Here is a 25,436-nt window from a genome sequence, read left to right as displayed (position 1 = left end):
CCTCCTATTTTCCCCATACCCTGTTAGGCGAGTTCGGCTGAGAGAGAATGCCTGGCCCAAATTCCCCTAATCAGCTTTTATGTCTAAGGCAAGACTAGAACTCATAGTCTCCTGATTTCTACCATGATGCCTTAAAATTGCCAAAGTTGGAAAATGCTGGTCTAATCTCTGTTTCGACAAAAATAAGACATTGTTTTAATATTTTAAAAGATATATATATCTTCAACCACGTTGGGGAATGGTTCTTTTGGATGCATGACCTTGGACCTAAGGGTGTGCTCGGGCCTATGGGCAACGCTCACATTGTAGGGGGCCAACAGCCGTGCCGTGGCCTCAGAGACACCATGGATGTAAGGGAGGGTTGTTCGTGTGGCTGGCATTGCTGTCACATTGGAACGTGAGTCTCTATGATTTCGATGTGGTCTACTATGCTGTCTCACAAACCCCATGGGATAGCCATTGGGCATGAAGATATGATGAAGATGTTTTTCTCCTCGGCTTTAGCTCTGCCCGTGCTACAATGGGAATTAACCCGTTTAAATAGCGTCCAGATGCAGCTGATTTTATGTGCTACCGGGTGGTTGCTATTATAATGTAGCATTCTGTCTGTATGGGTGGGTTTACGGTATACAGACGTGCACAATGTGCCATTAGGGCATCGGCTGATCAGTACATCCAGAAAGGCAAGACTGCCTTGGCTCTCTTCTTCTGCGGTGAAGCAGATGTCTGGATATACCGAGTTCAGTTCCTCCAAGAATTTGGCGCTATCCCGTCTTTTGACAATCGCAAAAGTATCATCTACATAGCACATCCAAAATTTTGGGCGGTACCTAGACATTACTATTGACTCTAGCCGCTGAAGAACCACCTCAGCAATAATGCCTGAGATGGGGGATCCCATTGGCATCCCTTTTATTTGTTCGTATACCACGCCCCGAAAGGTGAAGTATGTCTTCAGGCATAAGGTTAGCAACTGTATTAAATCATTGGTATGGAGAGCGTCCTTATGTTGTTTAGGCCCCTCTTGTAGGAGATCCCTTATTGCCGTGACTGCCAGATCTTGAGGGATAGAGGTAAAGAGTGAGGTAACGTCAAATGATATCATTACCTCATCTTTCTCTATCCTTAGGGGCTTCTACTCTCTCTAGAAATTCCTCAGCCGATTTCACAGTGGTCTCATTGTTATCGACCAAGTGGCTGGTGTGACCGCTAAGCCATTTGGCTAGTCCCCAAGTGGGTGTGCCCCTGAAGGACACAATAGCTCGTAGGGGGACCCTCTCTTTGTATACTTTTGGGAGGCCATAGAACCTAGCCATGGCCACGTCGCTGGGACATATCCTCCTCAATGTGTCATCGTTGATTTTACCCTGACGTTTGAGGTTGCTAAGTACCTTGTTGATGCCTTGTGTGCGTTGTCATCAGATTTTTAGTGATGACTCTGTAGGCCGTAGTGTCATTAAGTAATGCCTGAGCTTTGTCAAAATACACTGATCTGTCCATAACCACAGTTGCTCTGCCCTTGTCCATTGGGAGTATGACAATAGTGTTGCCCTTTTTTAGTTGTTCCAGGAGCCGGGCGCAGAGGCAGGAGGCTATATGAGCTGCCTTCCCGATCTCCTTCTATTCTAACTCTGATGACGCCGGCAGTTTTTGGCCGGACGAAAGGCTTGTTTATATTAATCAGGCTGGTTTATTATATCCTGGTGTTCATTTTTTTCTTTTATTTGTGTGTGTGTGTATATATGTATATGTATATGTATATGTATATGTATGTATATATGGTACAAATAAAATACGAACACCAGGAGAGTATAAATATAAAAATATACTTTGCTAAAAGCTGCTAAGCTTTCGTTTGGAAACTCCAAACATCATCAGGGCTAAGGAGCCAGTAAACAATGATGACTTAAATGGGTTTTGCCGGCATCTGCAGCCGGCTCATGGACCGCGTCACCGGTCCCGGCCGGTTAATTAATGTTCCAGATGTTTCTTTATTACTCTCCTTACGCTTCCTTCTATGGTTCTTCCAGATCGTTCCTTCCACTATCTCATTACTGGCATTCATCTCCTCCACCACCCCTTTATCCTTATTTCCTTCCATAGTACTGACCCTGTTTACTGGCTCCTTAGCCCTGATGATGTTTGGAGTTTCCAAACGAAAGCTTGGCAGCTTTTAGTAAAGTATATTTTTATATTTATATTCTCCTGGTGTTCGTATTTTATTTGTACCATAGACATGCCCAGGAGTCGTATTTTTATGCACATTTTCCAGCAGTATGTGTGTATATATATATATATGTAAATCCTTGACTTATGGTTATAATTGGGACTGGAATGTCCATCGTTAAGGGAGGCAGATAAGTGAATTATGCCCAATTTTATGTTTGTTTGTTTGTTTTTTGCTACAATTGTTAAGTGAATCACATGGTTGGTAAACTACACTACAATAAACTGTCATGAAGATATGCCAGTTGCCAAGCATCCAAATATAATAATAATAATAATAATAATAATAATAATAACAACAACAACAACAACAACAGCAACAGCAATAATAATAATAGAGTTGGAAAGGACCTTGGAGGTTTTCTAGTCCAATTCCCTGCTCAAGCAGGAAACCCTTTACCATTTCAGAGAAATGGTTGTCCACTCTTCTTAAAAACTTCCATTGTTGGAGCATTCACAACTTCTGGAGGCAGATTGTTCCACTGATTAATTGTTCTAACTGTCAGGAAATTTCTTCTTAGTTCTAGATTGCTTCTCTCTTTGGTTAGTTTCCATCTGTTGCTTCTTGTCTTGCCTTCAGGTACTTTGGAAAATAGCTTGATTCCCTCTTCTTTGTGGCAACCCCTGAGATATTGGAACACTGCTATTATGTCACCCCTCATCCTTCTCTTCGTTAAACTAGACCAGGGGTAGGCAACCCAAAACACTCAAAGAGCCACTTGAACCCGTTTCCCACCAAAAACAAAACACTGGGAGCCGCAAAACCCTTTTGATATCTAAAATGAAGATAACACTGCATATATCCTTTTTTATCTTTATTATAGGTGTTTTTTTTTTTTGTGTGTGTGTGTGTGTGAGAGAGAGAGAGAGAGAGAGAGAGTTTGTGTGTGTGTGTGTGTGTATATACACACACAAATACACACACACATTAAAAATAAAAGTAAAAATATGACTCTTGGGAATATCCATACTATTAAAACAATGATCACCAGGAGAATGCTTTAAGAGAATAAAATTACATACAAACAAAGGTAAAAAAAGGATATATGCAGTGTTATCTTCATTTTAGATGTCAAAAGAGTCTCTCTCTCTCTGTCTCTCTCCCTCCCTCCCTCTCTGCCCTTGGTCTGCCACTCCTCTTCCCCCACTCTCTTTCTTTCTCTCTCTTTCCTCTCTCTCTCTCCCCCTCCCCCCCTCTCTCTCTCTTTCTCTCTTTCTCCCCCCCCCCTCCTATCTGCTGCTCACTTGGCAACCTTTAAGTTGTTCTCCAACAATCTCAGGGGTAGGCAACCTCGTCTCTTTTATGACTCATGGACTTCAACTCCCAGAATTCCTGAGTCAGCCTAGCTGGGCTAGCTAGCTCTCTCCTGCCCTTCCTGCTTCCTGCTTCCTGCAGATACGCAGCAAAGGGAGGAGCTCCGCCCAGAAAGCTTTTCAGCTCCTCGGAGAACACTGTGAGTGCACTCTCTTTTTTACACACACACACACACACACAACACACACACAAAACACACAGAGAAAGAGAGAGAGAGAGAAGCAGGGAAGCGCAATTCCTCTCTCTGTCTCTGTCTCTCTCTGCAAAGGCAGAGGAGGCTGGGAGCCGCAGGGGAAGGCTCAAAGAGCCGCATGCGGCTCCGGAGCCGCAGGTTGCCGACCTGTGAACTAGACATACCCAATTAGCAACCGTTCCTTATATGTTTTAGCCTCCAGTCCCCTAATCATCTCTATACTCTGGAGTCTCAACATCTTTTTTACATCATGGTGACCAAAACTGGATGCAGTATTCCAAGTGTGGCCTTACCAAGGCATTATAAAGTGGTATTCACACGTCATTTAATCTTGATTCTATCCCTCTGTTAATGCAGCCTAGCACTATGTTGGCTTTTTTGGCAGCTGCAGGACACTGCTGGCTCATATTTAAGTGATTGTCCACTAGGACTCTGAATTTTGATCATGTGACTCATTGAATTCGGTACTCAATGCATTTTAGTGCGAAAATTTTGTTCCAGTGCTCATCATTTGTTTGGTGCTCAATGCACAAGCTAGAACCTGTCAGTGTCAGCTACCTTGTGACTCACTATATTATTCCTTATGGACAAAATTTGTTTGGTACTCGTTTTTGGTATTCATCATGCCTCCCGGAACCAATTAATGTTGAGTACCGAGGTACCACAGTATTTGATTTCAATCAATCAATCAGAATAGAGCTGGAAGGGACCTTGGAGGACCTTCTTGCCTTTGAGTAGTAGCATGTTTTCTCATGAGTAATTCTCCCATGATAATCAGTCAGAATAGAGCTGGTCTTCTAGTTCAATCAAGCAGAACATCCTATACCATTTCAGATAAGTGGCTATCCAGTCTTTTCTTAAAAATCTCCAGTGATGAAGGACATACAACTTCTGAAGGCAAGCTGTTCCACTAGTAAATTGTCCTCACTGCTAAGAAGTTTCTCCTTAGTTCTAGGTTGCTTCTTTGCTTGATTAATTTCCATCCATTGTGCCTTGTCTTGCTTTCTGGTACTTTGGAAAATAAGTTTACCCCACCTCTTTGTGGCAACCTCTCAAATACTGGAAGACTGCTATCATGTCTCCCCCCCCCCCAACTAGTCTTTTTTTCCCTCTAGATTAGCAAAATCCAAATCCTGCAACCGTTCTTCGTATGTTTTAGTCTCCAGGCTTTTAATCATCTTAGTTGCTCTTCTTTTCATTTTTTCCAAAGTAATGTGGTGACCAAAACTGGATGCAGTATTCTATGTGTGATCTTACTGAGGCTTTATAAAGCGGTACTAATGTGATTTTGATTCTATGCCTCTGTTTATATAACCAAAGATTGTATCAGCTTTTTTGGCTGCTGCTGCACACTGCTGGCTCATATTCAAGTGATCATCCAGTAACACTCTCACAGTTACTATTGTTGAGCCAGGTCTCGCTTAATCTGTACTTACACCTTTGATTTTTCCTGCTTAAATATAAAACTTTGCTTTTCTCCACATTAAAATTCATTTGGTTGGATAGAGCCCATTGTTCAAGTTTATCAAAATCTTTTTGGATCCTGAGCTTCTCCTCTGAGATGTTGGCTATTCCTGCCAGCTTAGTGTATCTGCAAATGTTATGACTTCCCCTTCTATTCCCTCATCTAAGTAATTTATGAAGATATTGAAGAGTACTGGACCTAAGACAGAGCCTTGTGGTACCCCACTGCTTACTTCTCTCCATGTGGATGTAGTGCCATTAAGGACTACTCATTGAGTATGGTTTGTCAGCCAGTTACAAATCCATCTGCTGGTGAAGCTGTCTATCCCACATTTTTCTACTTTACCAAGAAGTAGGTTGTGGTCTACTTTGTCAAATGCCTTGCTAAAGTCCAAGTATACTATGTCCACAGCATTTCCCTGGTGTGCTAATTTAGTCACTTTGTCAAAGAATAAAATAAGATTGGTTTGGCATGATCTATTAACAAACCCACGCTGGCTACTACTTATAACTTTGTTTCTAGATGTTCATAGAGCTGTTTTTTTTATTATTTTTTCCAGTATCTTCCAAGGTATTGCTATTAGTCTGATTGGTCTGTGGTTTTCTGGGTCCGTTTTCTCCCGTTTTGAAGATGGGAACCACATCAGCTCTTTTCCAATTCTCTGGTGGTTCCCTGGTGCTCCAGGACTTTTTAAAGATATGGAACAATGGTTCCTAGATAACATCTGCCAGCTCCTTCAGAACTCTGGGGTGTAATCCATTGGGTCCTGGTGATTTATATTCATCAAGGTCAGACAAGTGTTCTCTTACAATTTTCTTGCTTATTTTAATTTTTATTTCTAATCTGTCTTCTACAGTTATGTTTTTGGTAGGTTGAGTTATAGTTCTTTTTCTGTGATGACCAATGCAAAGAATGAATTAAGCAGCTCTGCTTTCTCTCTATTGCTTGTTACTTCCTTGCTATTGTCTCTCTTTAGTGGACAAAAACTGTTTCCTTGACTTTTTTCTTGTTATTTATATGTTGAAAGAAACATTTTTTTTATTATCTTTGACTTTTGTTGCAACTCTTTGTTCATTTTGAGTCTCTGCTTTCCTGATTTCATCTTTGCAGATTCGGGCTATCTGCTGATATTCTGCCTTAATTATGTATCCCTCTTTCTATTTTTTGTATTTTTGTCTTTCATTTTGTCAAAGAGAGCTTTGTGCATCCATGCTGGTTTCTTCTTGCATTTCTTGTTTTTCTTTTTCAATGGTATTGTGTTGGACTTTGAGTAATTTGAATGTGTTTGAAAATATATAGAATACTTGGTGAATGGTTCAACAATGAGCAAGAAATAAGACAAGTATGATATTCTCAATGGCAATCCTTGATTCACAACCACAATTGAGACCAGAACTTGTCACTAAGCGAGATGGTCACACCTGATTTTACATCCTTTTTTGCTGCATTTCTTAAATGAATTACTATAGTCGATATGTGAATCACGTGGTCATTAAACAAATCCAGCTTCTTCCAATCACTTTGCTTGCTGGAAACTATCTGGGAAGGTCACAAATGAAGACTGTGTGACCCATGGATGCTGCAACTGTCATAAATACTGTACATGTCTGGTTGCCAAGCACTCAAATTCTGATCATGACACCATGTGGATGCTACAACAATTATAAGTGCAAGGACCAGTTGTAAGTCACTTTTTTCAGTGTCACTGTAAATTTGAATGGTCACTAAATAAATGGTCATAAGTCAAGGCCTATCTATAAATACGTTAGGGAAGCTTGTGTTGTCATAGACTGCAACGGTTGTGAATGTGAATGTATGAGAACTGTTGTGTAAAAATAATGTTGTGTTACCTGAGAACCCAAACGATTTCCTATAAATGTTAACCTAAATGGTGCAGTGGGAATATGGATTTGAAAATTTACTTATCAAAGATCAAGGTAGTTTTGTTTGACATGAAAGTAGAAGTAAACAATCACATAAATGGTGAAAAGCAAATGCATTTGTATATTTCAGTAAAATGTTCATTCTTAGTTAGGAAAATGGATGGAGAAATTTTAAGATGTGAAAATGCTGGTAAATAGGGGTATACTGTGAATAATGAATGTTTGTTGAAAGAAACAAAACAGTTATGTGTTTCTGCCTTCATTGTTATTTGAAAATGAGTAAAGTTATCAGTTTTTCAGGGCAGACCAGACCAAACAAGAGATACAAGAATTCTACAAATGTTATTTTATTGTTGTAGGATATAATAACTGAAAGCCTATCCAAGTTTATTGCTATCCCATCTAATACTAAACAAAATTAAGGCTTATTTTGTGATATTTTTCTCACACTTCCTTCCATCTCTGAATTGTAGAATTTCTTATCCATGTTCCCCTAACTGCTCGCCCTTTTCCTCTTCCTCTTCATAGTTTTCACATACCTTCCCCAAGATCATTCTAAATACCTTTACAGATAGCCATGTTAGGAGGTAGTCAAAACTAAGATAAATGCAATGGAAATGGTTTGCTTAAGAAGCATATATGATAAAACAGAAAAGACAGGGTCAACAAATAAATGCTGAAGGAATGTGGAAGGAATACAAAAATGAATGGCTAATACTGAAACAAATATGCTGAGATCATACAGAGAGAATGAAGATCAAACTGCAATACTAGCATAGGAAGAAGAAATGGGATGAAAAGGAAGAAATGAAGGAAGCTACAGTATAGCTGGATGCGGTTAATGAGTTCTTCAAAAAGAAAGAGAAGTTTAAACGGTCATGTATAAAGTGATAGTTGGATCTGCTGAAATTAAGGATGTCTTGCAAGGCAGAAAATGGTATGGAGAGTTAAACTGAATGGTGGTAGAGTAAATCAGTTTTGCTATCTTTAATCACACTTCTTGCTTCTTATTTATTTTCAGTGCTAACATTTACTCCAAAAGGAAATTGTATGAAAGTTGGATACATATTTATCCATTTTTTTTATATTTCAGTCTATGACTCTGTGATCTTGTGCATATTGACATAAAAGTATTTCTTGTGAAGACTTGTTTCAAATAAGTGAGCATTGAAGCATAACTTTTCCAATAGGCTACCTTAAAATAAATGCAAGCCATTCTCATATCACATTTAACCAAAGTTAAGGTGAATAAGAATGTTATCACATGAGAAGTAAGTAGCCATCCTATATGTTAAGTCTCTCCAATGCAGCTAAAGAACTGCAAACTCTAGCTGTGAAGTAACTAAGAGAGAGAACAGCCCGTTCATCTACCTTTCAACCCTTCAGCCCCCAATGCTCTTACAACAGATAATTTATTTTTAATCCTGCTTTGCTTTCTTACCTAAATTCATAAGATTTAGATCACTTTAAACTCTTTTAAGCAGTGTGGTGGCATTCATGAAAGACACCACAACACTGTTCCTCACAGACTATATAAGGAAATAGCCTAATTCCCAGCAGGGTTTACTACCACAAACTCAAACAGAGAAACCTCTCTGTCTTGGAATTGAGCCCTGGAGTGATTTCCTAAAAACAAATTTCAGAGTAGCTTTCTATGCTTTGCAAAATTCAGCAGGAAGCTACCATCAAATGGCCCCAGCAACAGCTGCCCTCAAACCCTGCAAGCCTTATGTTCTCATGTGAACTGGAAGAACACACACCATTCTCTTCCACAATGAACACTGGGGGCTCTGTTCAGAATTACACTGAAACTGGACAAAAAGGGGAGGGGGAAAATAACACATTTTTAGCATCATCATCCCCCTCCCTTAACAAAACATGTGCTAGCAGTGGAATATAAACATTTCATTCACAGGCAGCAAAACCTGTTTTATTTTCTTTAAAAATTGGTAATAAATAATAAAGTGGATGTTTACTTTGCAAGTGATAATGGAGTCAAATGGTACAGCTGTGCAACAGATCCAGATCTGAAGGGTGGGATGTGATTGACACAAAACATATAGTCCTGCTTATGCACACTTTAAACCAAATTCTTCTCTGGATTGTGCATCATCTACACAAGGCAGCTACATGAATAAAGGGGAAAAAAAACCCCAAGAATGCAAACCTGGATCTCTGCATACAAAATCATGTGAAGTGTTAATAAGGCCACACTTGCAATACTGCATCCACCACAATGTAAAAAAGATGTTGAGACTCTAGAAAGAGTGCAGAGAAGAGCAACAAAGATGATTAGGGGACTGGAGGCTAAAACATATAAGGAAGGGTTGCTAGAATTGGGTATGTCTAGTTTAACGAAGAGAAAGACAAGGGGGGACATGATAGCAGTATTCCAATATCTCAGGGGCTGCCATAAAGAAGAGGGAATCAAGCTATTTTCCAAAGCACCTGAAGGCAGGACAAGAAGCAACGGGTGGAAACTAGTCAAGGAGAGAAGCGACATAGAACTAAGGAGAAATTTCCTGACAGTTAGAACAATTAATCAGTGGAACAACCTGCCTCCAGAAGCTGTGAATGTTCCAACACTGGAAGTTTTTAAAAAGAGACTGGGCAACCATTTGTCTGAAATAGTATAAGGTTTCCTGCCTGAGCAGGGGGTTGGACTAGAAGACCTCAAAGGTCTCTTTCAACTCTATTATTATTGTTGTTGTTGCTGTCATTGTTGTTGTTACCACTAAATGTTGTTCGTCCATCGATTTCGATGAAGACCTTGACATCCTGTGGGTTATGGGCCATCAACGATGTGTCCGTAGGTGGCTAATAAGACCGATGTTAGCACGGAATGTTCTGCCACATACTTAACAAAGAAATGTAGACACTGTTAATTCAGCATTTGCAGCTCTGGCTTTGCGGAGTGCTCGCTTTTCTTGTGCCAAGATTGTCCTTCTGTGTTCATATGTCTGGCAACCCTGGTACACCAAGGTGTGCCATGTCGGTCGATCATGCGCCAGAAGTTCCCAAGAGATGGTGTTAATATCCAGGGATTTAAGAGAAGCTTTTAATGTGTCTTTGTATCGCTTTGTCCCCCGTGTGATCGCTTTCCTTGAGACAGCTCACCATAGAAGAGCTGTTTAGGGATGCAATGATCTGGCATCCTTACAACATGGCCCACCCAGCGCATCTGGGCTTTCATCAACAGAGTGTAAACTGATGATAGACCTGCTCTGGAGAGGACATCTGTGTCTGGTATCTTATCCTGCCACCGGATCCTCAGAATTCTACAAAGGCAAGTCATGTGGAAGTAGTTCAGTTGCCTAACGTGCCTCCTGTACACTGTCCAGGTCTCACTAGCATACAATAGGGTAGTTAGCACTGCTGCCTGGTAAACTTTAAGCTTGGTAGCAAGACTTATTCCACAGCGGTCCCACACGTTAGTCCGCAATCTGCCAAATGCAGAACTTGCCTTGGCAATTCTACAGTTGACCTCGATGTCAATTGTCACTGCACGGGAGAGGGTACTACCAAGATACGTAAATTGGTCCACTGCTTGCAGCTTTTGTCCCTTTACTGTGATGGTAGGCTCTTGATATTGGGCTTTTGGAGCTGGCTGGTACATCACTTCAGTTTTCTTCATGTTGATGAAGAGGCCAAAGTTGTCACAAGCGGCTGTGAATTTGTCCATGCTGGCTTGCATTTCCTGCTCCGATCCTGCATTAAGGGCACAGTCATCGGCAAAGAGGAGCTCTCGTAGCTCAGTCTCCTTTACCTTGGTGACAGCCTGAAGTCTTCGCAGGTTGAACAGTTTCCCATCGGTTCTGTACCTCAGATTAACTCCCACTGAGCTGTTTTGAAAGGCGTCTGACAGCATGGCTGAGAACATCCTGCTGAACAGGGTTGGTGCCAGCACGCAGCCTTGCTTAATGCCATTAGTAACAGGGAAGGCCTCTGAGGCTTCACCGTTACTCAGAACACCACTAAATAATCTATCAGCAGACTACAGTTCTTCATTCTCAAGGAATAGTTAAATGAATTATTTTTAAAAGTCTGAGGATAAACTAACACATAATGCAGAAGCAAAGGTCATATATTTGATATTTTCAAATATTCCAGGAATAGCAATGTGTGCCCAGCATTTCATAGATGGCAACACCACACATATCCATACATCAGACTAGCTCTATACATACAGTACAAAGCATTACTTGCAAGCAAGGGCAGTAGCAAGAGCTCTCTAAGCCCTTGAGAACAAATGCAGCCACATAGTCCAGCTTCTTAATCTCTTGATATGCTACCTGATCTAGCTCAAGCCCATCAGTAAAAAACCAAACCAAATCCAAATGCTTAATGTAGCTTCCCTCAAGCTCCTGCAATGGAAATTCCCTTCCTCTCTCTCCATTTTCAAGCAGAATTGAGGAAAGACAATTACTCCCATCTACTAATGGATGCCTTCTGTTGACAGGGGGCTACTTGTTCAGTTTTCACTCAGGATATTTTATTAGGAGGAGGAGGAGGAAGAGGAGGAGGAATATTCAGAATTTTTTATTTTGTGATTTTCCCCCCCAAGGAAGCTACATTTAATAGAACTTTTACCCTACTGTAAAACCATACCTAATTTATAGTATAACTGTTTTTAAGATAATTGGAATGCATAGATTTAAAAACAGTCTATCCACAATATTTAGAAGGACACCAGAGTGTGCCAATGAACAAAAAGCCAATTGAGTCTACATAGATGAACTTTACCTCAAACAGATATACTCTACTAATACCAGAAGGATATCAGGAAATGACATATATCAGGGGTGTCAAACTGCCGGCCCACAGGCCGGATGCATCATAGCGAAACTGTGCCCACCCCATTGCCAGAAATGGCAAAAAAGGTCACGATACGTCGCGACACGTCACATGACGTTGTGAGTTTGACACCCCTGACATATATCAACAGTTCCTAGGTTCATCTCTCTCCAAAAGAGCATTTTATTACTCATTTTCACAATTTTTTCAGTTCTTATTGTCAATCCTGACTCAGTCTTACGGAGGATAAAGAAACTAAATCAAAAAGTTCATTCCCAAAAAAGACCAATGTGAGAATCCACTGAAAAAGCTTGAATCTCTGTTGTCAAAACCTCTACTTGAAATCATCACCATCACCACCATAAGCTTTCTCCATGATTCAGCTGCACTTTGCACACTTGAAGTATTTATAAGAAGCTACACTGAGCATGCTCAGTTGTTTTGGTTGTTAAAAAAATAAAAAAAAACTAACATACTTCTGAAATCAGCAATGTATTTTTCCTGACTAACTGTATTAGAACTTTTATACCGAACTGAGATGGGTAAACTTGGCCCTGTGGCTTGAACCCAAAGACATTCTCTCCCTCACCAATCAAAGAAACATTTGCAGTATTATGGACACCTGCAAAATACTCCTGCTCCAGGTGTCCTGCATCTTTTCCCTGAAAATTCCCTAAGTGACAATGTTAAGAATCTTTTAGGGAAGGCTTTATCCCTGGCTCAGTGGTGGGATTCAAATGTGAACATCCACAATCTTAGTGTGGATGCTGCTTCCGGAAGTCCATTCTGGGCCTGGGCAACAAAAAATTAACTACCGGTTCTGCTGAACTGGTGTGAACTGGCTGAATCCCACCACTGCCCTGGCTCCTTGAAGCTGCTCTTCTCTGAGAGCTTCCCCTCTAAAGGCGGAGACTGAAGTTGAGTCTAAGGCTTTCAACTGAGAGGAGGAGATTGAAAGGAGCCAGGGTTTTAGCCAAGTGAGAATCCATTCCCTGGTAATGTCCTAGAATGCTCAAAGCATTGGCACACATGATCCCCATTCTTTTAAGAAAGGAAATCACTGTTCTTTATTTCAGATAGGAAGTCTAAGGCTACAGTAAGAGTGTGGTTTGTCTAATAAATCCAAGGCAGACAGGAAGCTTGAATGAGCAGCCTCTCAGTTTGCTACTCACAATGCAATCTTATGCAGGTCTACTCAAAAGTTAGCCCAAGTTTATTTATATAAGAAAAAATGTGTTGCCTCTCAACATTGCTTCCAACACAGTTTACACAAACTAGGCAAAGTATAAAGCATCTTAAAGTATCACTCTAGAAATGTTTGAAACCTAGGTTTTATCGTGTAACAATGATTCCACACATTGAGTATTATCTCAGAAAACATACCTCCCCTTTTTCAGGTTGCTATCAGCCTAACCTCAAACATTTACTTGATCTAAAAAATATAGCAGCCCTTCCAATCTGGCACTCTTTTAGAACAAAATGTCCAAAATTCCTTAGTTGCAAACCCAAAACATTTGAAAGGTGCCAGATTGGGAAAAGCTAGTGTTCAAGACTACAGACTTTAGTACTCTGAATATATTAGTATTTTATAGTAATACATTACAATATATAATATAGCAGTATTATATGGCAAGCTAAGTGCATATTGTGTATATATTTAGATCAGTATAAGATTTTCATTGGCAGCATTTGCAGATATTTTATCATTCTTGAACTGCTTCACTGTTTAGCCCAGTGGTTTTCAATTTTGGCAACTTTAAGATGTGTGGACTCTAGACAAGTATAAAGAATTTGGATAAATCAACACCTTCTCTCATATTTTAATTTTTTAAAGAAGTCTCTTCCTCCCATATCTCACCCCTATCAATAATTATTGCAAAACCACTATCCTTTAGTTTGTATTACTGAGGTCTTCTAGTCCAGCCCCCTGCTCGAGCAGGAGAACTATACCATTTCAGACAAGGGACTGTCTAGTGCAGCGGTTCTCAACCTGTGGGTCACGACCCCATTTGGGGTTGAACGACCATTTCACGTGGGTCGCCAAACAACACAGTCCGCCATTTTTCCCCCTTTTCCTTAGCTGTGCTACTCCCTCTTATTCTATTGGCTTTTGAAAGCCAATAGAATAGAGTCTATTCAAGAGACTTTATTCTATTGGCGTTAGAAAGCCAATAGAATCTATTGGCTTTTGAAAGCCAATATAATAGACTCTCTTGAATAGAGTCTAATTCTATTGGCTTTCAAAAACCAATAGGAATTGTCCAGGCTGTCTCTGCCCTGCTGAGCCCGCCAAACGTCCCAGTCTGCAAACGGTGCTGCAAGTAGTCTGCTGCTAAGGTGAGCTTTCTGGACGTTTCCACCCCTCCCTGCTTAGCAACTACTAAATGTAAGTAAAAGAGGGCCAGGGGTGGGAGGTGGGAGGCCGGCGGGCGAAAGGAGGGTTGCTGGCGCATGTGCCTTACCTCCCTTGGGCTGGGCCAGCTGGTGGCCCAGCCGGTGGTCGCCTTGCGCCCTCGCTGCCGCGTGCCATGGCCGCCCAGGAGCACCTGGGCCTGCCTGCCGCCGCACCGAACGTGCGGTGGCCAAGGTAAGGCTAGCGGGGCAGCAGCGGGCACAGGGAGGGTTGCTGGCGCACATGGGGCTCAGCGGGTACCTTACCTCCCTTGGGCTGGGCCAGCTGGTGGCCCAGCCAGTGGTCGGCCTGCACCATCACTGCCGCTTGCCAGCTACGCCTCGGCCAGCGCAGGGGGCAGCACCACGCATGCGCGGTGCTCCAGTGGTCGAGGTGGTTGCTGGGCAACGGCGTGCGTGCACCCTCGGCCTGCCCAGCGTACGCTGCAGCCACAGGAGGAGGCGGAGCGTGCACGCCTCCTCCTGCCCCGCCCGCAGGGAAATACAGGTAGTCCTCGACTTATGACCATATGGTTGGGGGTCGCGGCATTAGGAAGGTTGAGAACCACTGGTCTAGTGTCTCTTCTTAAAACCCTTTCATGATGGAGTGCCCATGATTTCTGAATGCAAGCTGTTCCACTGGTTAATTGTCCTCACTGTTAGGAAGTTTCTCTTTAATCCCAGGTTGCTTCTCTCTTTGGTCAGTTTCCAACCTCTGGTGCTTTGGAGAATAGTTTGATGCACTCCTTTGTGGTAGCCCCTCAAATACTGAAATACTGCTATCATGTCGCCCCTGTTTTTTCTTTTCTTTAGACTTGTTAAAGAAAAAACAAGTAGAGACTTCAATCCCAGAATTCCCTAGGCAGCATGTCCACACATATCTTAAAGTTGCCGTGGGTTGACAAATTCTGGTTTAGCCTATCACAAAATGCATATATAAAAGGTTTAAATGGATGTGTGCAAAGCCTCCAGTTCAGACCTTCTCTTGGCCATAAATTGCAAGTTCTAAGCAGTTGTGCTTTACTCAGCCATGGTTTAATGAATGTGATAAAACTAGTTAAAAATGTACCACATAATTCTCTATAAACTATCATTTTCAAATCACAATAGCTCGATCAGCATAGCATGTTATGCCAGTACCAAATAAATGTGTATGCATATGTGAACTAGCCAATAATTACCATTATCTCTTAAGCTAAATCTTCACTGTTGGCAATAAGGATAATAACATGGAAATACATAACAGAGCTGATAAAAATTATTGGGATAATATATGTGAAGAAAAATCTAAAATACATTATATAATCTAAAATACAAGACATTATATAAATGTCATGCCTTGTAAATTTTTGTCAGTATCTGCACAAGGATTTTACAAGGAGGCTCCAGAGAACTTAAAAAGAAACTTTATATATGGATGTCAAAACTTTTTTTCACTGTTGAGAAAAATGACTTTTTTTTTTTGCTCTTAGACAGAGGACAAACAATTTGTAGTCCTCTAGTGCTGCTGAACTTCCAGACTCTTTAATCACAGGTAGTGTGAAAAACAATTGTTTCTAAAAAAATCAATTTCCTCCATCTCTTCTCTAATACATGCACAATGAACACTTAATTCTTTTTTGCTGTATATCATGGGTTTGCTACATGGATATTCCAATAATGTAATCCTTATTCATAGGGGAAATACAATATAAACAAATTCTAAACTATCAATGTAAACATGCACATATTTTCTATAGTAAAATAATGAGTATTTCAACTTATTGGCAACGCCACAAAGAACTACCAGAAGTTTTTGCTGAAAAACACATCAGTCCCAAATTCTTATGAAAGAATGGGCTTCCCCAAATTGCTAAAACTCATGTATGTCATATAAATACGTACACACAAGTACACATGCAAAAGGCAAAAATTATTCAACATGCTTCGCAAGGTAACATTATGCTTCTTCTGCACACTGCTGAAAGACAGAGGAAAACCTATTCCCCCCCCCCCAAAAAAAGCCTAGGAAATCCAGACTCTACGTGACCTGACTTAGTTATTTGACAGCAGGTTTTATGGGAGGGAAGAAAAAGACATTTACAATCATTCATGCTACCCAGAGTTACAGCAAAGCTTACACTGAATGAGCTTGCAGAGGAAAAAGTATCATCAGGAAATTACTCCCAGTTGTTGCCATTAAGAGGGTTGTTTTGGAAGAGCAATTTCTATACAGCATCCAAAATAAAAAAAAAAACCAAAACCATCCAACCCACCACCTTTCGAATATGACTATGCATCCTCATATACATCAGAGAACAATGTGGCATTCAAAATGGTCTGGATGCACCAAAAGGGAGGGGAGGAAAGGAGGAAAGAGGAGACAAGGCGGGGGGGGGGCGAACTTACCAGGGCTGTTGGCTTCATTTTCCAGAACGTGCAGTTCTGTGCAGTCGGCCAGGGAATGCTCAAGGCAGAGCTGAAGGAAACGGGCCTGGCTCCGAGTCACTCGCTTCAATAAGGAAAGCAAAGCAACTGTCTGTTCGCACTCATTCCAGCCTTTGAACCAACCTGCCAATACTCCAACCTGGTCTCGAAACATCATGGTTGGTATGAGTGAATGTCTGCATGCAATAACGAGAACAGGAGAAAAAAAAAACTGTGGGGGGCACTCCCTGATATGTTTTTTTGCAAGGAAGAAAAAGTAGGAGAATCCCTTAGAAGTTCCTTTTTTACTTCCCACCCACCTCCCCTTTTAAACCTCTATTTTACAACGTTGTCACTGCAGAAATAGGACAGATATTCGAAGACAGATTTGGAGGTTTGCTTGCTCTTCTTCTTCCTCGCGTGTCCAAAATGCCAGTGGCTGCTTCTTAATTCTGCCAAAGACGATGTCACATGGTGGCAAGGGAAAACAGACACACTGTGTGGTTTCTGTGTGTGGACTTAGACAGCTGTTATTTCTCGACAAGGCACAGCAATGTATGAAGATGTTGTGAGAGGATATGGATTGTGTAGCTGTTTTCTTCTGGGTGTTTTGCTTCCCCCTCCCTCTTTGCTCTTTTCCAGTCTGGTTATTTTAGCCCAGGGCTGGCACTGGCTCTCCTTCCTCCGGCAGCTTTCTGGACCATCCACAGTCACAGCATTCCTTGCTAAGGGAAGTGGAGAAAATAGAAGCCTTCACAACTGTTGGAGGGGAGGAGGGGATGGAGAAAGAAAGAAAAAGAATTTTGCTGTGAGATGAGATACTCTGAAAGGCAACACTATGATTCAGCATGACAAACAAGCATCTCACTTCCTAATATGACAGAAGGGAAATTTGGGATCAGCAATCACCAAGAGCAAGAGGGTGGGTTAGAGAGGGAGACTATGGCTTGGGGCTGTGTGTGTGGGGCAGCAAAGGGTTGTGTCTTCTTTTTTGTTAAAGACCACCCTCCCAAGAAATAACAGGTTCTGTGAAAAAGGAAGAGGTGAGCACAGAGATACTGAGACACTAAAAATGCAGCCCACACACAGGCAGCAGAGGGAGTGATGGAGAGGTGCGGGCTTCACATCAGAGAGATTTAAAAGGAACCTCCCTGCTACACAGCAGTGAGGAGGACAGAGCTCCCTGTTGCTTATTGTACATTCTAAGCAGTCTCTCCTCCCCCCCCCCCAAGATAGGAATGTACCTGGCTGGGAGAGACAGGGCTGCAACTGATCATTCATGCACAAGGAGAAAAGGGGGTGGGGGGGAGAGAACTTAACACTGCGGCTATAGATAGCTAATGCAAACCAGCCCAGGTTCTGGTGCTCTCCCCTCCCTTCTCCCTCCTTCTCCTGAGGAGAAGGGCTGCTGCTTCAGCTACAGAATTCAAGCATCTCCCAACCAGTCACCACCAGCCCCCGCTGGATGTAGGCTCCAAGCAAGCAGCAGGCAGGAGACAAAAATAAACTCTCTGACACCCGCCCTTCCTTTCCCAAGACCACAGCACACACGGTTCAGAGAAACGGGAGAGGGAGGGGGGAAGGGGGTGGTGACCCAAGGAAACTCACTATAGATGCTCGTTTTCATACTGCTTAAAAAAATATATGGGATGAACACCAGCTGTCCCCCTTTCTCCAATCAGTGTTCACACTCCCAGACTGTCCTGCATGCACTTCACACACTTATATTCAAATCTATTTCACAAGGTGGCGTCCATCTCTCATTTTCTCTGCGGGCTGAAATCTCTACCGAGGGCAGCTTCTTGGGGGGGGGGGCTGCAAATCTACAGAAAAGGCTTCCCCCAACCTAGCTCAGATGCTCCAGACTACAACTCCCATCGCTGCAGCCAGGATGGCAATGGCTACGGAAGCAGCCATTGGAATCCTTACACTTCTGGAGAGTTCCAAGGTGAAGACTACCGCTTGAGAGTCTATGCCAGGAAGGGCAATGGGGGAGCCGGCATCTCCCAAGCGCAGATGGATGCAGAAAAAATAATTGTCCCAGAAAAGCATTTTACTGTAATGGGCTTCGATACTGTTGAAGCAGGTGAGTCCTCAAGAACTAGATGCCTTCTAGAAGGAGTAGCCCCACCATCCCCAAATGATCGGCCCGGAAACTTTCAGGGTATCGGAAGGAGAAGCAACAACCTTTGCCCTTCCCCCCTCCGCCGCCTCCGCCTGTACAGGAGGCAAGCGCCGGTCCCAAATAAACTTCGAGGCCGGGACTGCATGAGCTGTCCCAGCCAAACGTAGAGGGACTCGGGCACCTCACCCGGCACTGCCCGCGCCCTCAGGCGGCTCTCTACTCCTCGCCACAGACCTCCGCCAAGCTCCTCTCCGCCTCCCAGCCGCGCCCCCTGGCTCTGCGTCCTCAGAGCCCCGCGACAGACTGGCGTCCCCGGCTTCATGCCGGGAATCCCCTCGCGCCCGGGAGAACGCCGGGCTCGCTCCTGACGGACAAGAGGAAGGGCGCCGCAGAGTAAGGGCGCTCGCCCGTTGTTCCGCACGACCATCCCGCTTCCTCGCCCGCCTCCCTCACGCTATGCGGAGCGCCCACCTGGCTGTCGCGCGCCCTCTCGCTCGCCGTCCTTCTCTTGCCGGCTTTGGCTGACCCTTTACTGAGGAAGAAGAGGCAGAGGAGCCGGCGACGGAGGTGGCGGTGGAGGAGGCGGCGGCGGCGTCTGGCGGTGCCCGGGCAGGGCCATGGCGAGCCCGCGCACCAGCTAAGGCGACCCCGGCGGCACAGAGCAAGAGCTGCGCGGCGTCCGGGCGCGCCGTCGGACCCGCGTCTCTCTCCGCCTGCTTCTCCTGCACTAGTGAGCCGCGCGCCCCTCGGAGCCCCCGCTCCTCACATGCTAGTCATTAGCATAGCCCATGACGTCATGGCCTCGGCAGCGGAGGTGCAACGCCCCCTCCCCGAGGAGCAGGGGGCGCCTCGCATTCCTCCGCCGCTGACTCAGCCCCAGGCGAGGCGAGGCCGTGGTGGCTTTGCGCGGGGCGCGATTGGCTGCAGGGGCGGAGCGCAACTCGATTCCACCCCAGCCGGGAGCGCGGCAGAGGAGGAGGAGGAGGGGCTCCAGCTGCTCGCTGCTGTCATTCCCGACGCGAGGAGACTTTGCATTTGCGAACAGGCGGCTTGTTGCGCTTCGTTTCGCGCTCCCGCACTTTTGCTGCCTTGCAAAGGACACGCCCGTCCGCAAAAGCCCCCCGCTAACCACGTCTGTTCGAAATGGATAGCCGCCCACTTCTGGCCCAGTACCTGCCTACAGGTTGGTTCTCCTGGGTGGCACATGGCTCCGAGATGTCCCACTTCCCTCTTCCTAACGCGTACCACCGCCCCCCCCCCTCGAAATCATGTTTGCGAAAGCAGGCCGCTAAAAAAAAACAAAAAACCTCGCACCCTTACACAAACCTGGTCTTGGATGAGTGAGCTGTAATGAGGCACGAGTGAGAGTTTCGTGCCTGCCGAGAAAGAAAGCCCATCAAACCTCCCAGCAACATTGGAGTGCCTCCTCTAAACGTTGCTGCTGCATTGCAGATTGTGCTTCTCTGGTTTAAGATCGGGAGATATGTGCGGGGGTTGCGAAGAAGTCCACACACGTCCTAACGCACCCAACGAGCGGCTGGCGCAGACCTGCAAAATTACTCCAGGTTCCTCACATGGCAATGGGTTAGCCCTGGTAAAGAGAACACCTGCCTCAGGTGCGTGTGCAAGCAGGTGGGCGCGCATGTATGCCTGTGTAGGGAGTGAGGAGAGAGCTTAGTGCCTGCTGAGAGTCACTCACAACTTCCATAAAGGGGGTGATTGGTTACCAGCTTCCTAAGATGATGGGTAAGAGGACTGCAGACTTGTACCACCTTAGTAACACCTAGAGTGGTAATAATTACATCAGTGAAACCTATGAGAAGCTATAGACTTTTGTCTGCAAAACCAGACTGTTACGTCAAGGTTCCAAGACAGTCTTATATTGTAGCACTGCAAGATATTTTATCTACAACCAGCTCACAGTCCCTTCTTGCTTTATTATCTTTTGTCCTCAGAGACTCTGCCAACTTTCTCTGCTTGATCTATGCCATGTTCCAATGACAAGGGAGAAGGATTTCTAGATCTTTCAGGAAAATGTTTCCCAGTCATCAAGATGCATTAATGTCCTTACAAGCTATGTGCTTGCTGATTAATCCAGCACTGCACAACCATAGTCTCCAAACACCTTGGATGTGGCTTTCAGGCTCTTTTAATATGTATCACCAAATGTTTCCAGTGAATATAAAATCACAAAGGTGAAATCTGTAAAGAGAGGGGAATGATGATCATATTAACTGCACATAATTGGCTCCATTCTATTTAATTAATTGTAGTTTTTGTATCAACTTTCTGGGATGTGTCTCTTTGCCCCCACAAGATTGTGCACCATTGCACAGGTTCAGCGATAGCTCTCTTCATGTTAATTAAAATAGGAAAACACAACACAACTAATTCTGGTTTTGCTTGTAGCCTTTTTCCAATTATACTACTAAAAACACTTGAGCCTACAGAACAATTCCTTAAATCATTTAAATCAGTCACTCTGAGTTGCACAATAATCTCTTTGTGCAATTGATAATAGACCTGCTCTCACTGTGTTTGACTCTAGGGCTCTGCAGCATTTTGGATCTGAAGGCAAAATGGTGTTTCACATATGTAGTTTAAGGAGTTGTTGACAAGGGCTACCTTGACACCTTTTCATGCTTTAAACGTCTTTTCCCTTCAGATACTGTACACAGCTCTGCAACAGCCCTTTGGGATTTCTGATGGGAGAGATCTGATCTCTGTTAATCTTTTAAGCCATCCATATCTTCAAATAGGACATTATTCCAGGGTGAAAAAAGGCAAGCTAGAGGCAAGATGTTATCGGAGTATATATTCAGTTCACTAATAGGTACAGCCGCAGGGTTTTGTTTTGTCATAGAACGCCCAAAATGGAGTTCCGGCACCTTTTTTGGATGGAACCTTGTAGGGTAGGCAAGGCGGGTTGTATGACATGTGTGAGTTCTGGCACCTTTTTTTTTTTTTTTACAAAAAAAAGCACTGGGTACAGGTACATGTTTCCTTCCCATCTCACATAGCAACATGTGGGGGGGGGGGAGAGAGACAGAGACAGAGAGACAAAGAGACAGAGACACAGAGAGACAGAGAGACAGAGATGGACATGAGCTTCAAAATCACCTTTTGGGTAAATGGATAACTGTTGTTTTTTGAGTTATAAGGCATGTGGGTGAACAACTTCACCTCTGTGTAGCTTTAAGGAGTGTCTCTGATTGACCAGTACGCTAGCCCCAAACCAGAACAACCTGCAAGAGAAGGGCTTTGCCAGGTCTCTTCTTGGAGAATAGAGATAAGACCTGGATTGCAGTAAACCTATGGAGGGCGAAAACTGAAAAGATAATTCTTATGCATATTTGTGAAAAAATATTCTTGTTTAGTAGGTACTCTTGGTAAAGTTTTGTTGAGTTTTAGAGAAGCAGAGTTACGATATTCTGCAAAGGCTAAAGTCTGTTGTTACTGTTAATTTATTTATTCATTATATTTCTATACCCCCCCAACTCAACCAAGTGGCTCTGGGTGGCTTATAATTCTAAAATTCTAAAATAATTAAAACAATAAAAAATGAAAAAGTAAAGACATTCAGCAAATAAATATTTATTGTTGCTTAGCCTTGTCCCCATTCATATCAAAGATTGTGGAAAAGGCTAGGAGCTGGTTTTTAGCCAGGAAATACTGCATGTACACTGTTATTCACTTATTAGGAATGGTCTTAAAGACCTCTTCCTAGGTTCTGATTGGCTTTACTGGGTGCACTCCAGGTTTTCAAGGCCTTCTTGATCTGAACTGCAAAAATTAGTTTTTCCATTTCTCTTTATTTCCATCTCCTGGTTTTCTACATTTCTGTAGTTCAGATTTGGTACCCCTACTTCTTTCTTATACACATACAGATAATCAAAATGAAAGATGTTTACAAAAAGATTGCATATTTTTTCTCAAACCCATGCTTTGTATGTCATGCTTTAGAAATTAAAAAGACATAATTCTTTAAAAAAAAAAAAAAAAACCTGGTGGCCTGAATGGAATAAGAATAGGACAGGGTAGATTGCCATTCCATTTCTGTTCTATTCCCCTTTCACATCCCTATGCTATTTGACTCATTTAAATCCTCCAGAATTAAGCTGATGTTCTTTCTTATTTTGGGAGTGATCCTGACCTACGTTTCTCACACTGAATTTTTCAAAGACCTACATGAGCATTCAATGTAAACCCAGGAAACTGGTGCTACTAATTCTCTTATAAAATATAAAGGAGGAGTCTAGAAGCACCTTTTCTAACAAATTTTACTGAAAGTCTTTGTGAGCAACAGCTCACTTCATCAGATGTATACAGTGAGCAGCAGCTCATGAAGACTCAATACCTTTCAATCATAATCACGATTTGGACAATGTGCTTTTAGTCTCATTCTTGCCAGCATAGGCTCCAACAATAATTCCCTTATCTCTATCATCTGATACTCAAAAATATAGTTGAAAATTGAGGCAAGACTTCTGATTTTATAACTTTCTAACTTTCAGTTTTACCAACTCCTTTTCTAATAACCAAGTTAAAACAACTCCCAACTATATAGGACTTCCTGAAAAAGATTATTTTAAAAAAACTGTAGTTTATTTTTAACCAACCTAAAAACTAAAGTTCTCAATAAAACAGAAAGAAACAATAGCAGATGGAAAGGTTATACACATTTCCCACTGGTCCTGAGATTTCCTGCTGCAATTTTGTGTTATGGATTAATGCAGATGATAAAAGAAATGGGTGCTAGTTAGTTAACCTCCTCAACATACCACTGCAGTGACTTCTGCAGGATTTTAGAAATGCAAGGAGTTTTCAGATTGACCTTGGCTTGTTTCATTGAGTCAGACTAGCCTAGGAAGAGAATGGAAAACTAAACCACACCTATGCATTCCTAGGAAAGGAGAGTTCACTGCTAGTGCATGCTTTGCATACAAATGTATTTAATCCCTGGAACATCTCTTTAAAGGATTGTTCTAAGATTCCAGAATATTGTGATTAATTAGAACTGATCATTTTGGTCTTGGCAATTCCACATGGTGGGGACTATGGACTTCTTGCTTGGCTCCTAATGAAAACTGTTTTGAAGCTTTGGATGGAAAGTTGCTAGTTAATTTTCCTTCCTTGAATTAACTGCAGTGGGAACAAGAATAAAGTTCAATGACAAAGCCCATGTTTTGGACCTTGATTCAGTTCTGGACTCTTCTCCAGAAAGCAATAAGCAACGTGGAGGGTCAACTTATTTTCTAAAGCAACAAAAAGTAAGGCAAGAAACAATGGATGGAAACTAATCAAGGGGAGAAACAATCTGGAATTAAGAAGAAACTTCTTAACAGTGAGAACAATTAACAGCGGGACAGGTTGCCTTCAGAAGTTGCGGGTGCTCCATCATTTTTTAAGAAGACACTGGACAGCCACTTATCTGAAATGGTATAGGGTCTCCTGCGAGGAGAAAGTGGTTGGACTACTAGAAGAACTCCAAGATGCCTTCCAGCTCTATTCTAATTCAATTCTGACTGAAATCTTAGACAATTGCAGATAATTCGAGTAGAGACTTCTTGGCTAGATGAGAACAATAGGTAATATCTGAACCAGGGTTCTTTGATCCAGGTTGTAAGGAATAGGGAAGGGAATTACCAAATCCATTAGTGGTATTAATCCTCTTTTCTTTGCATGCATCAGTTTTATCCCCATCCTGGATATCTAGTGCTTGGAAAATAAATGCATTTAGTTGGATTCATATATCATATTAAGCCAGGTTCTGTTTTGTTATGGCTTCTGAAATAATTCTCAATTGTCTGTGATTCAACTATCAAGCTGACACTCCCCAGTTGTTTCTTTTGGGTATTTTTATGGATTTTGATGCTAAAGAAACTATCTTAATGTTGAATTTAATAACAGCAGCAAGATTATTGGTGGGTCAATATTGGAAGAAGGATACTCTGCCTTCTTTAGAAGAATAGGTATTTAAGGTTTCTAATTTAGCAGAAATGGCTAAAATTTCTGCTTATTTAAAGGACCATTCACAACAGAGATATCTTAATGTATGGAGAAGATGGATAGAGTATGTTCAGAAGAAGTATGGAACTACAAAGTTTCACTTATTTTATGAGTAATGAATTTGTTTATAAACTTATGATGTTAAAGTTTGAAGAGAGTTAAGGGTTAGTATGATTTTGGTTATTGTATAATTATTAAACTTAAATAGATTATGTTTAATATGTTTGTATAACCCTGTACTTGGCTCTGGGAAGTGGGGTGGGGGTGGGGGGAGGGGGGGGAGGATGGGTTGAAGTTTAAGTAGCTCAGATAAGTAGGAATAGTTTTATTGTATATAATATTGATGTTTTAATTTGGAGAGAGGAATTGCTTGGGCATTTCCCCTGGACCACATCTGGAGCGAGAAGATAGGAAGAAGGGGAGAAGCAAGTAGGAAGGTTGAGGAGAAGGAGGAGAGGGGGAGAGTGAGGAAGAGGAAGAAGAGGGAAAGAGGCAAGTTGGTTAGAGGATGGATGCGGTTTGGGGGGAAATGGGTGAGCAATACTGAAAGTTGTGTGTATCAATTTTTTTTATTTTTTATCTGAAGTATTTTTATGAATGTAATGCATTGTAAAATTGAAAATAAAATT

At 42.5% G+C, this 25,436-nt stretch overlaps 1 protein-coding gene across 2 annotated transcripts in view; it reads right to left on the bottom strand.

Annotated features, from left to right (window-relative positions):
- SAMD4A (sterile alpha motif domain containing 4A) overlaps positions 1-19,720 on the bottom strand; it is a 157,399-nt gene extending 137,679 nt beyond the window's left edge. Inside the window, exons 1-2 of one of the 2 annotated variants that reach the window (XM_039321170.1) lie at positions 19,270-19,720; positions 16,656-17,432 (exon numbers count right to left, since the gene is read on the bottom strand). In XM_039321170.1, the coding sequence (XP_039177104.1) occupies positions 16,656-16,851 (196 nt within the window). In that variant the 5' untranslated portion in view covers positions 16,852-17,432; positions 19,270-19,720. The remainder of the gene's footprint in view (positions 1-16,655; positions 17,433-19,269) is intronic. The other variant, XM_039321161.1, reaches the window with a different exon arrangement.
- Between the last annotated feature and the right edge of the window lie 5,716 nt (positions 19,721-25,436).

Source organism: Crotalus tigris, unplaced genomic scaffold (assembly GCF_016545835.1).
Source record: "Crotalus tigris isolate CLP2741 ecotype Arizona unplaced genomic scaffold, ASM1654583v1 scf7180000017605.3043972, whole genome shotgun sequence".
NCBI lineage: Eukaryota > Metazoa > Chordata > Lepidosauria > Squamata > Viperidae > Crotalus > Crotalus tigris.
The sequence above is the reverse complement of the archived record's forward strand: the minus strand, read 5'-3'. Positions and strand labels throughout refer to the sequence as shown.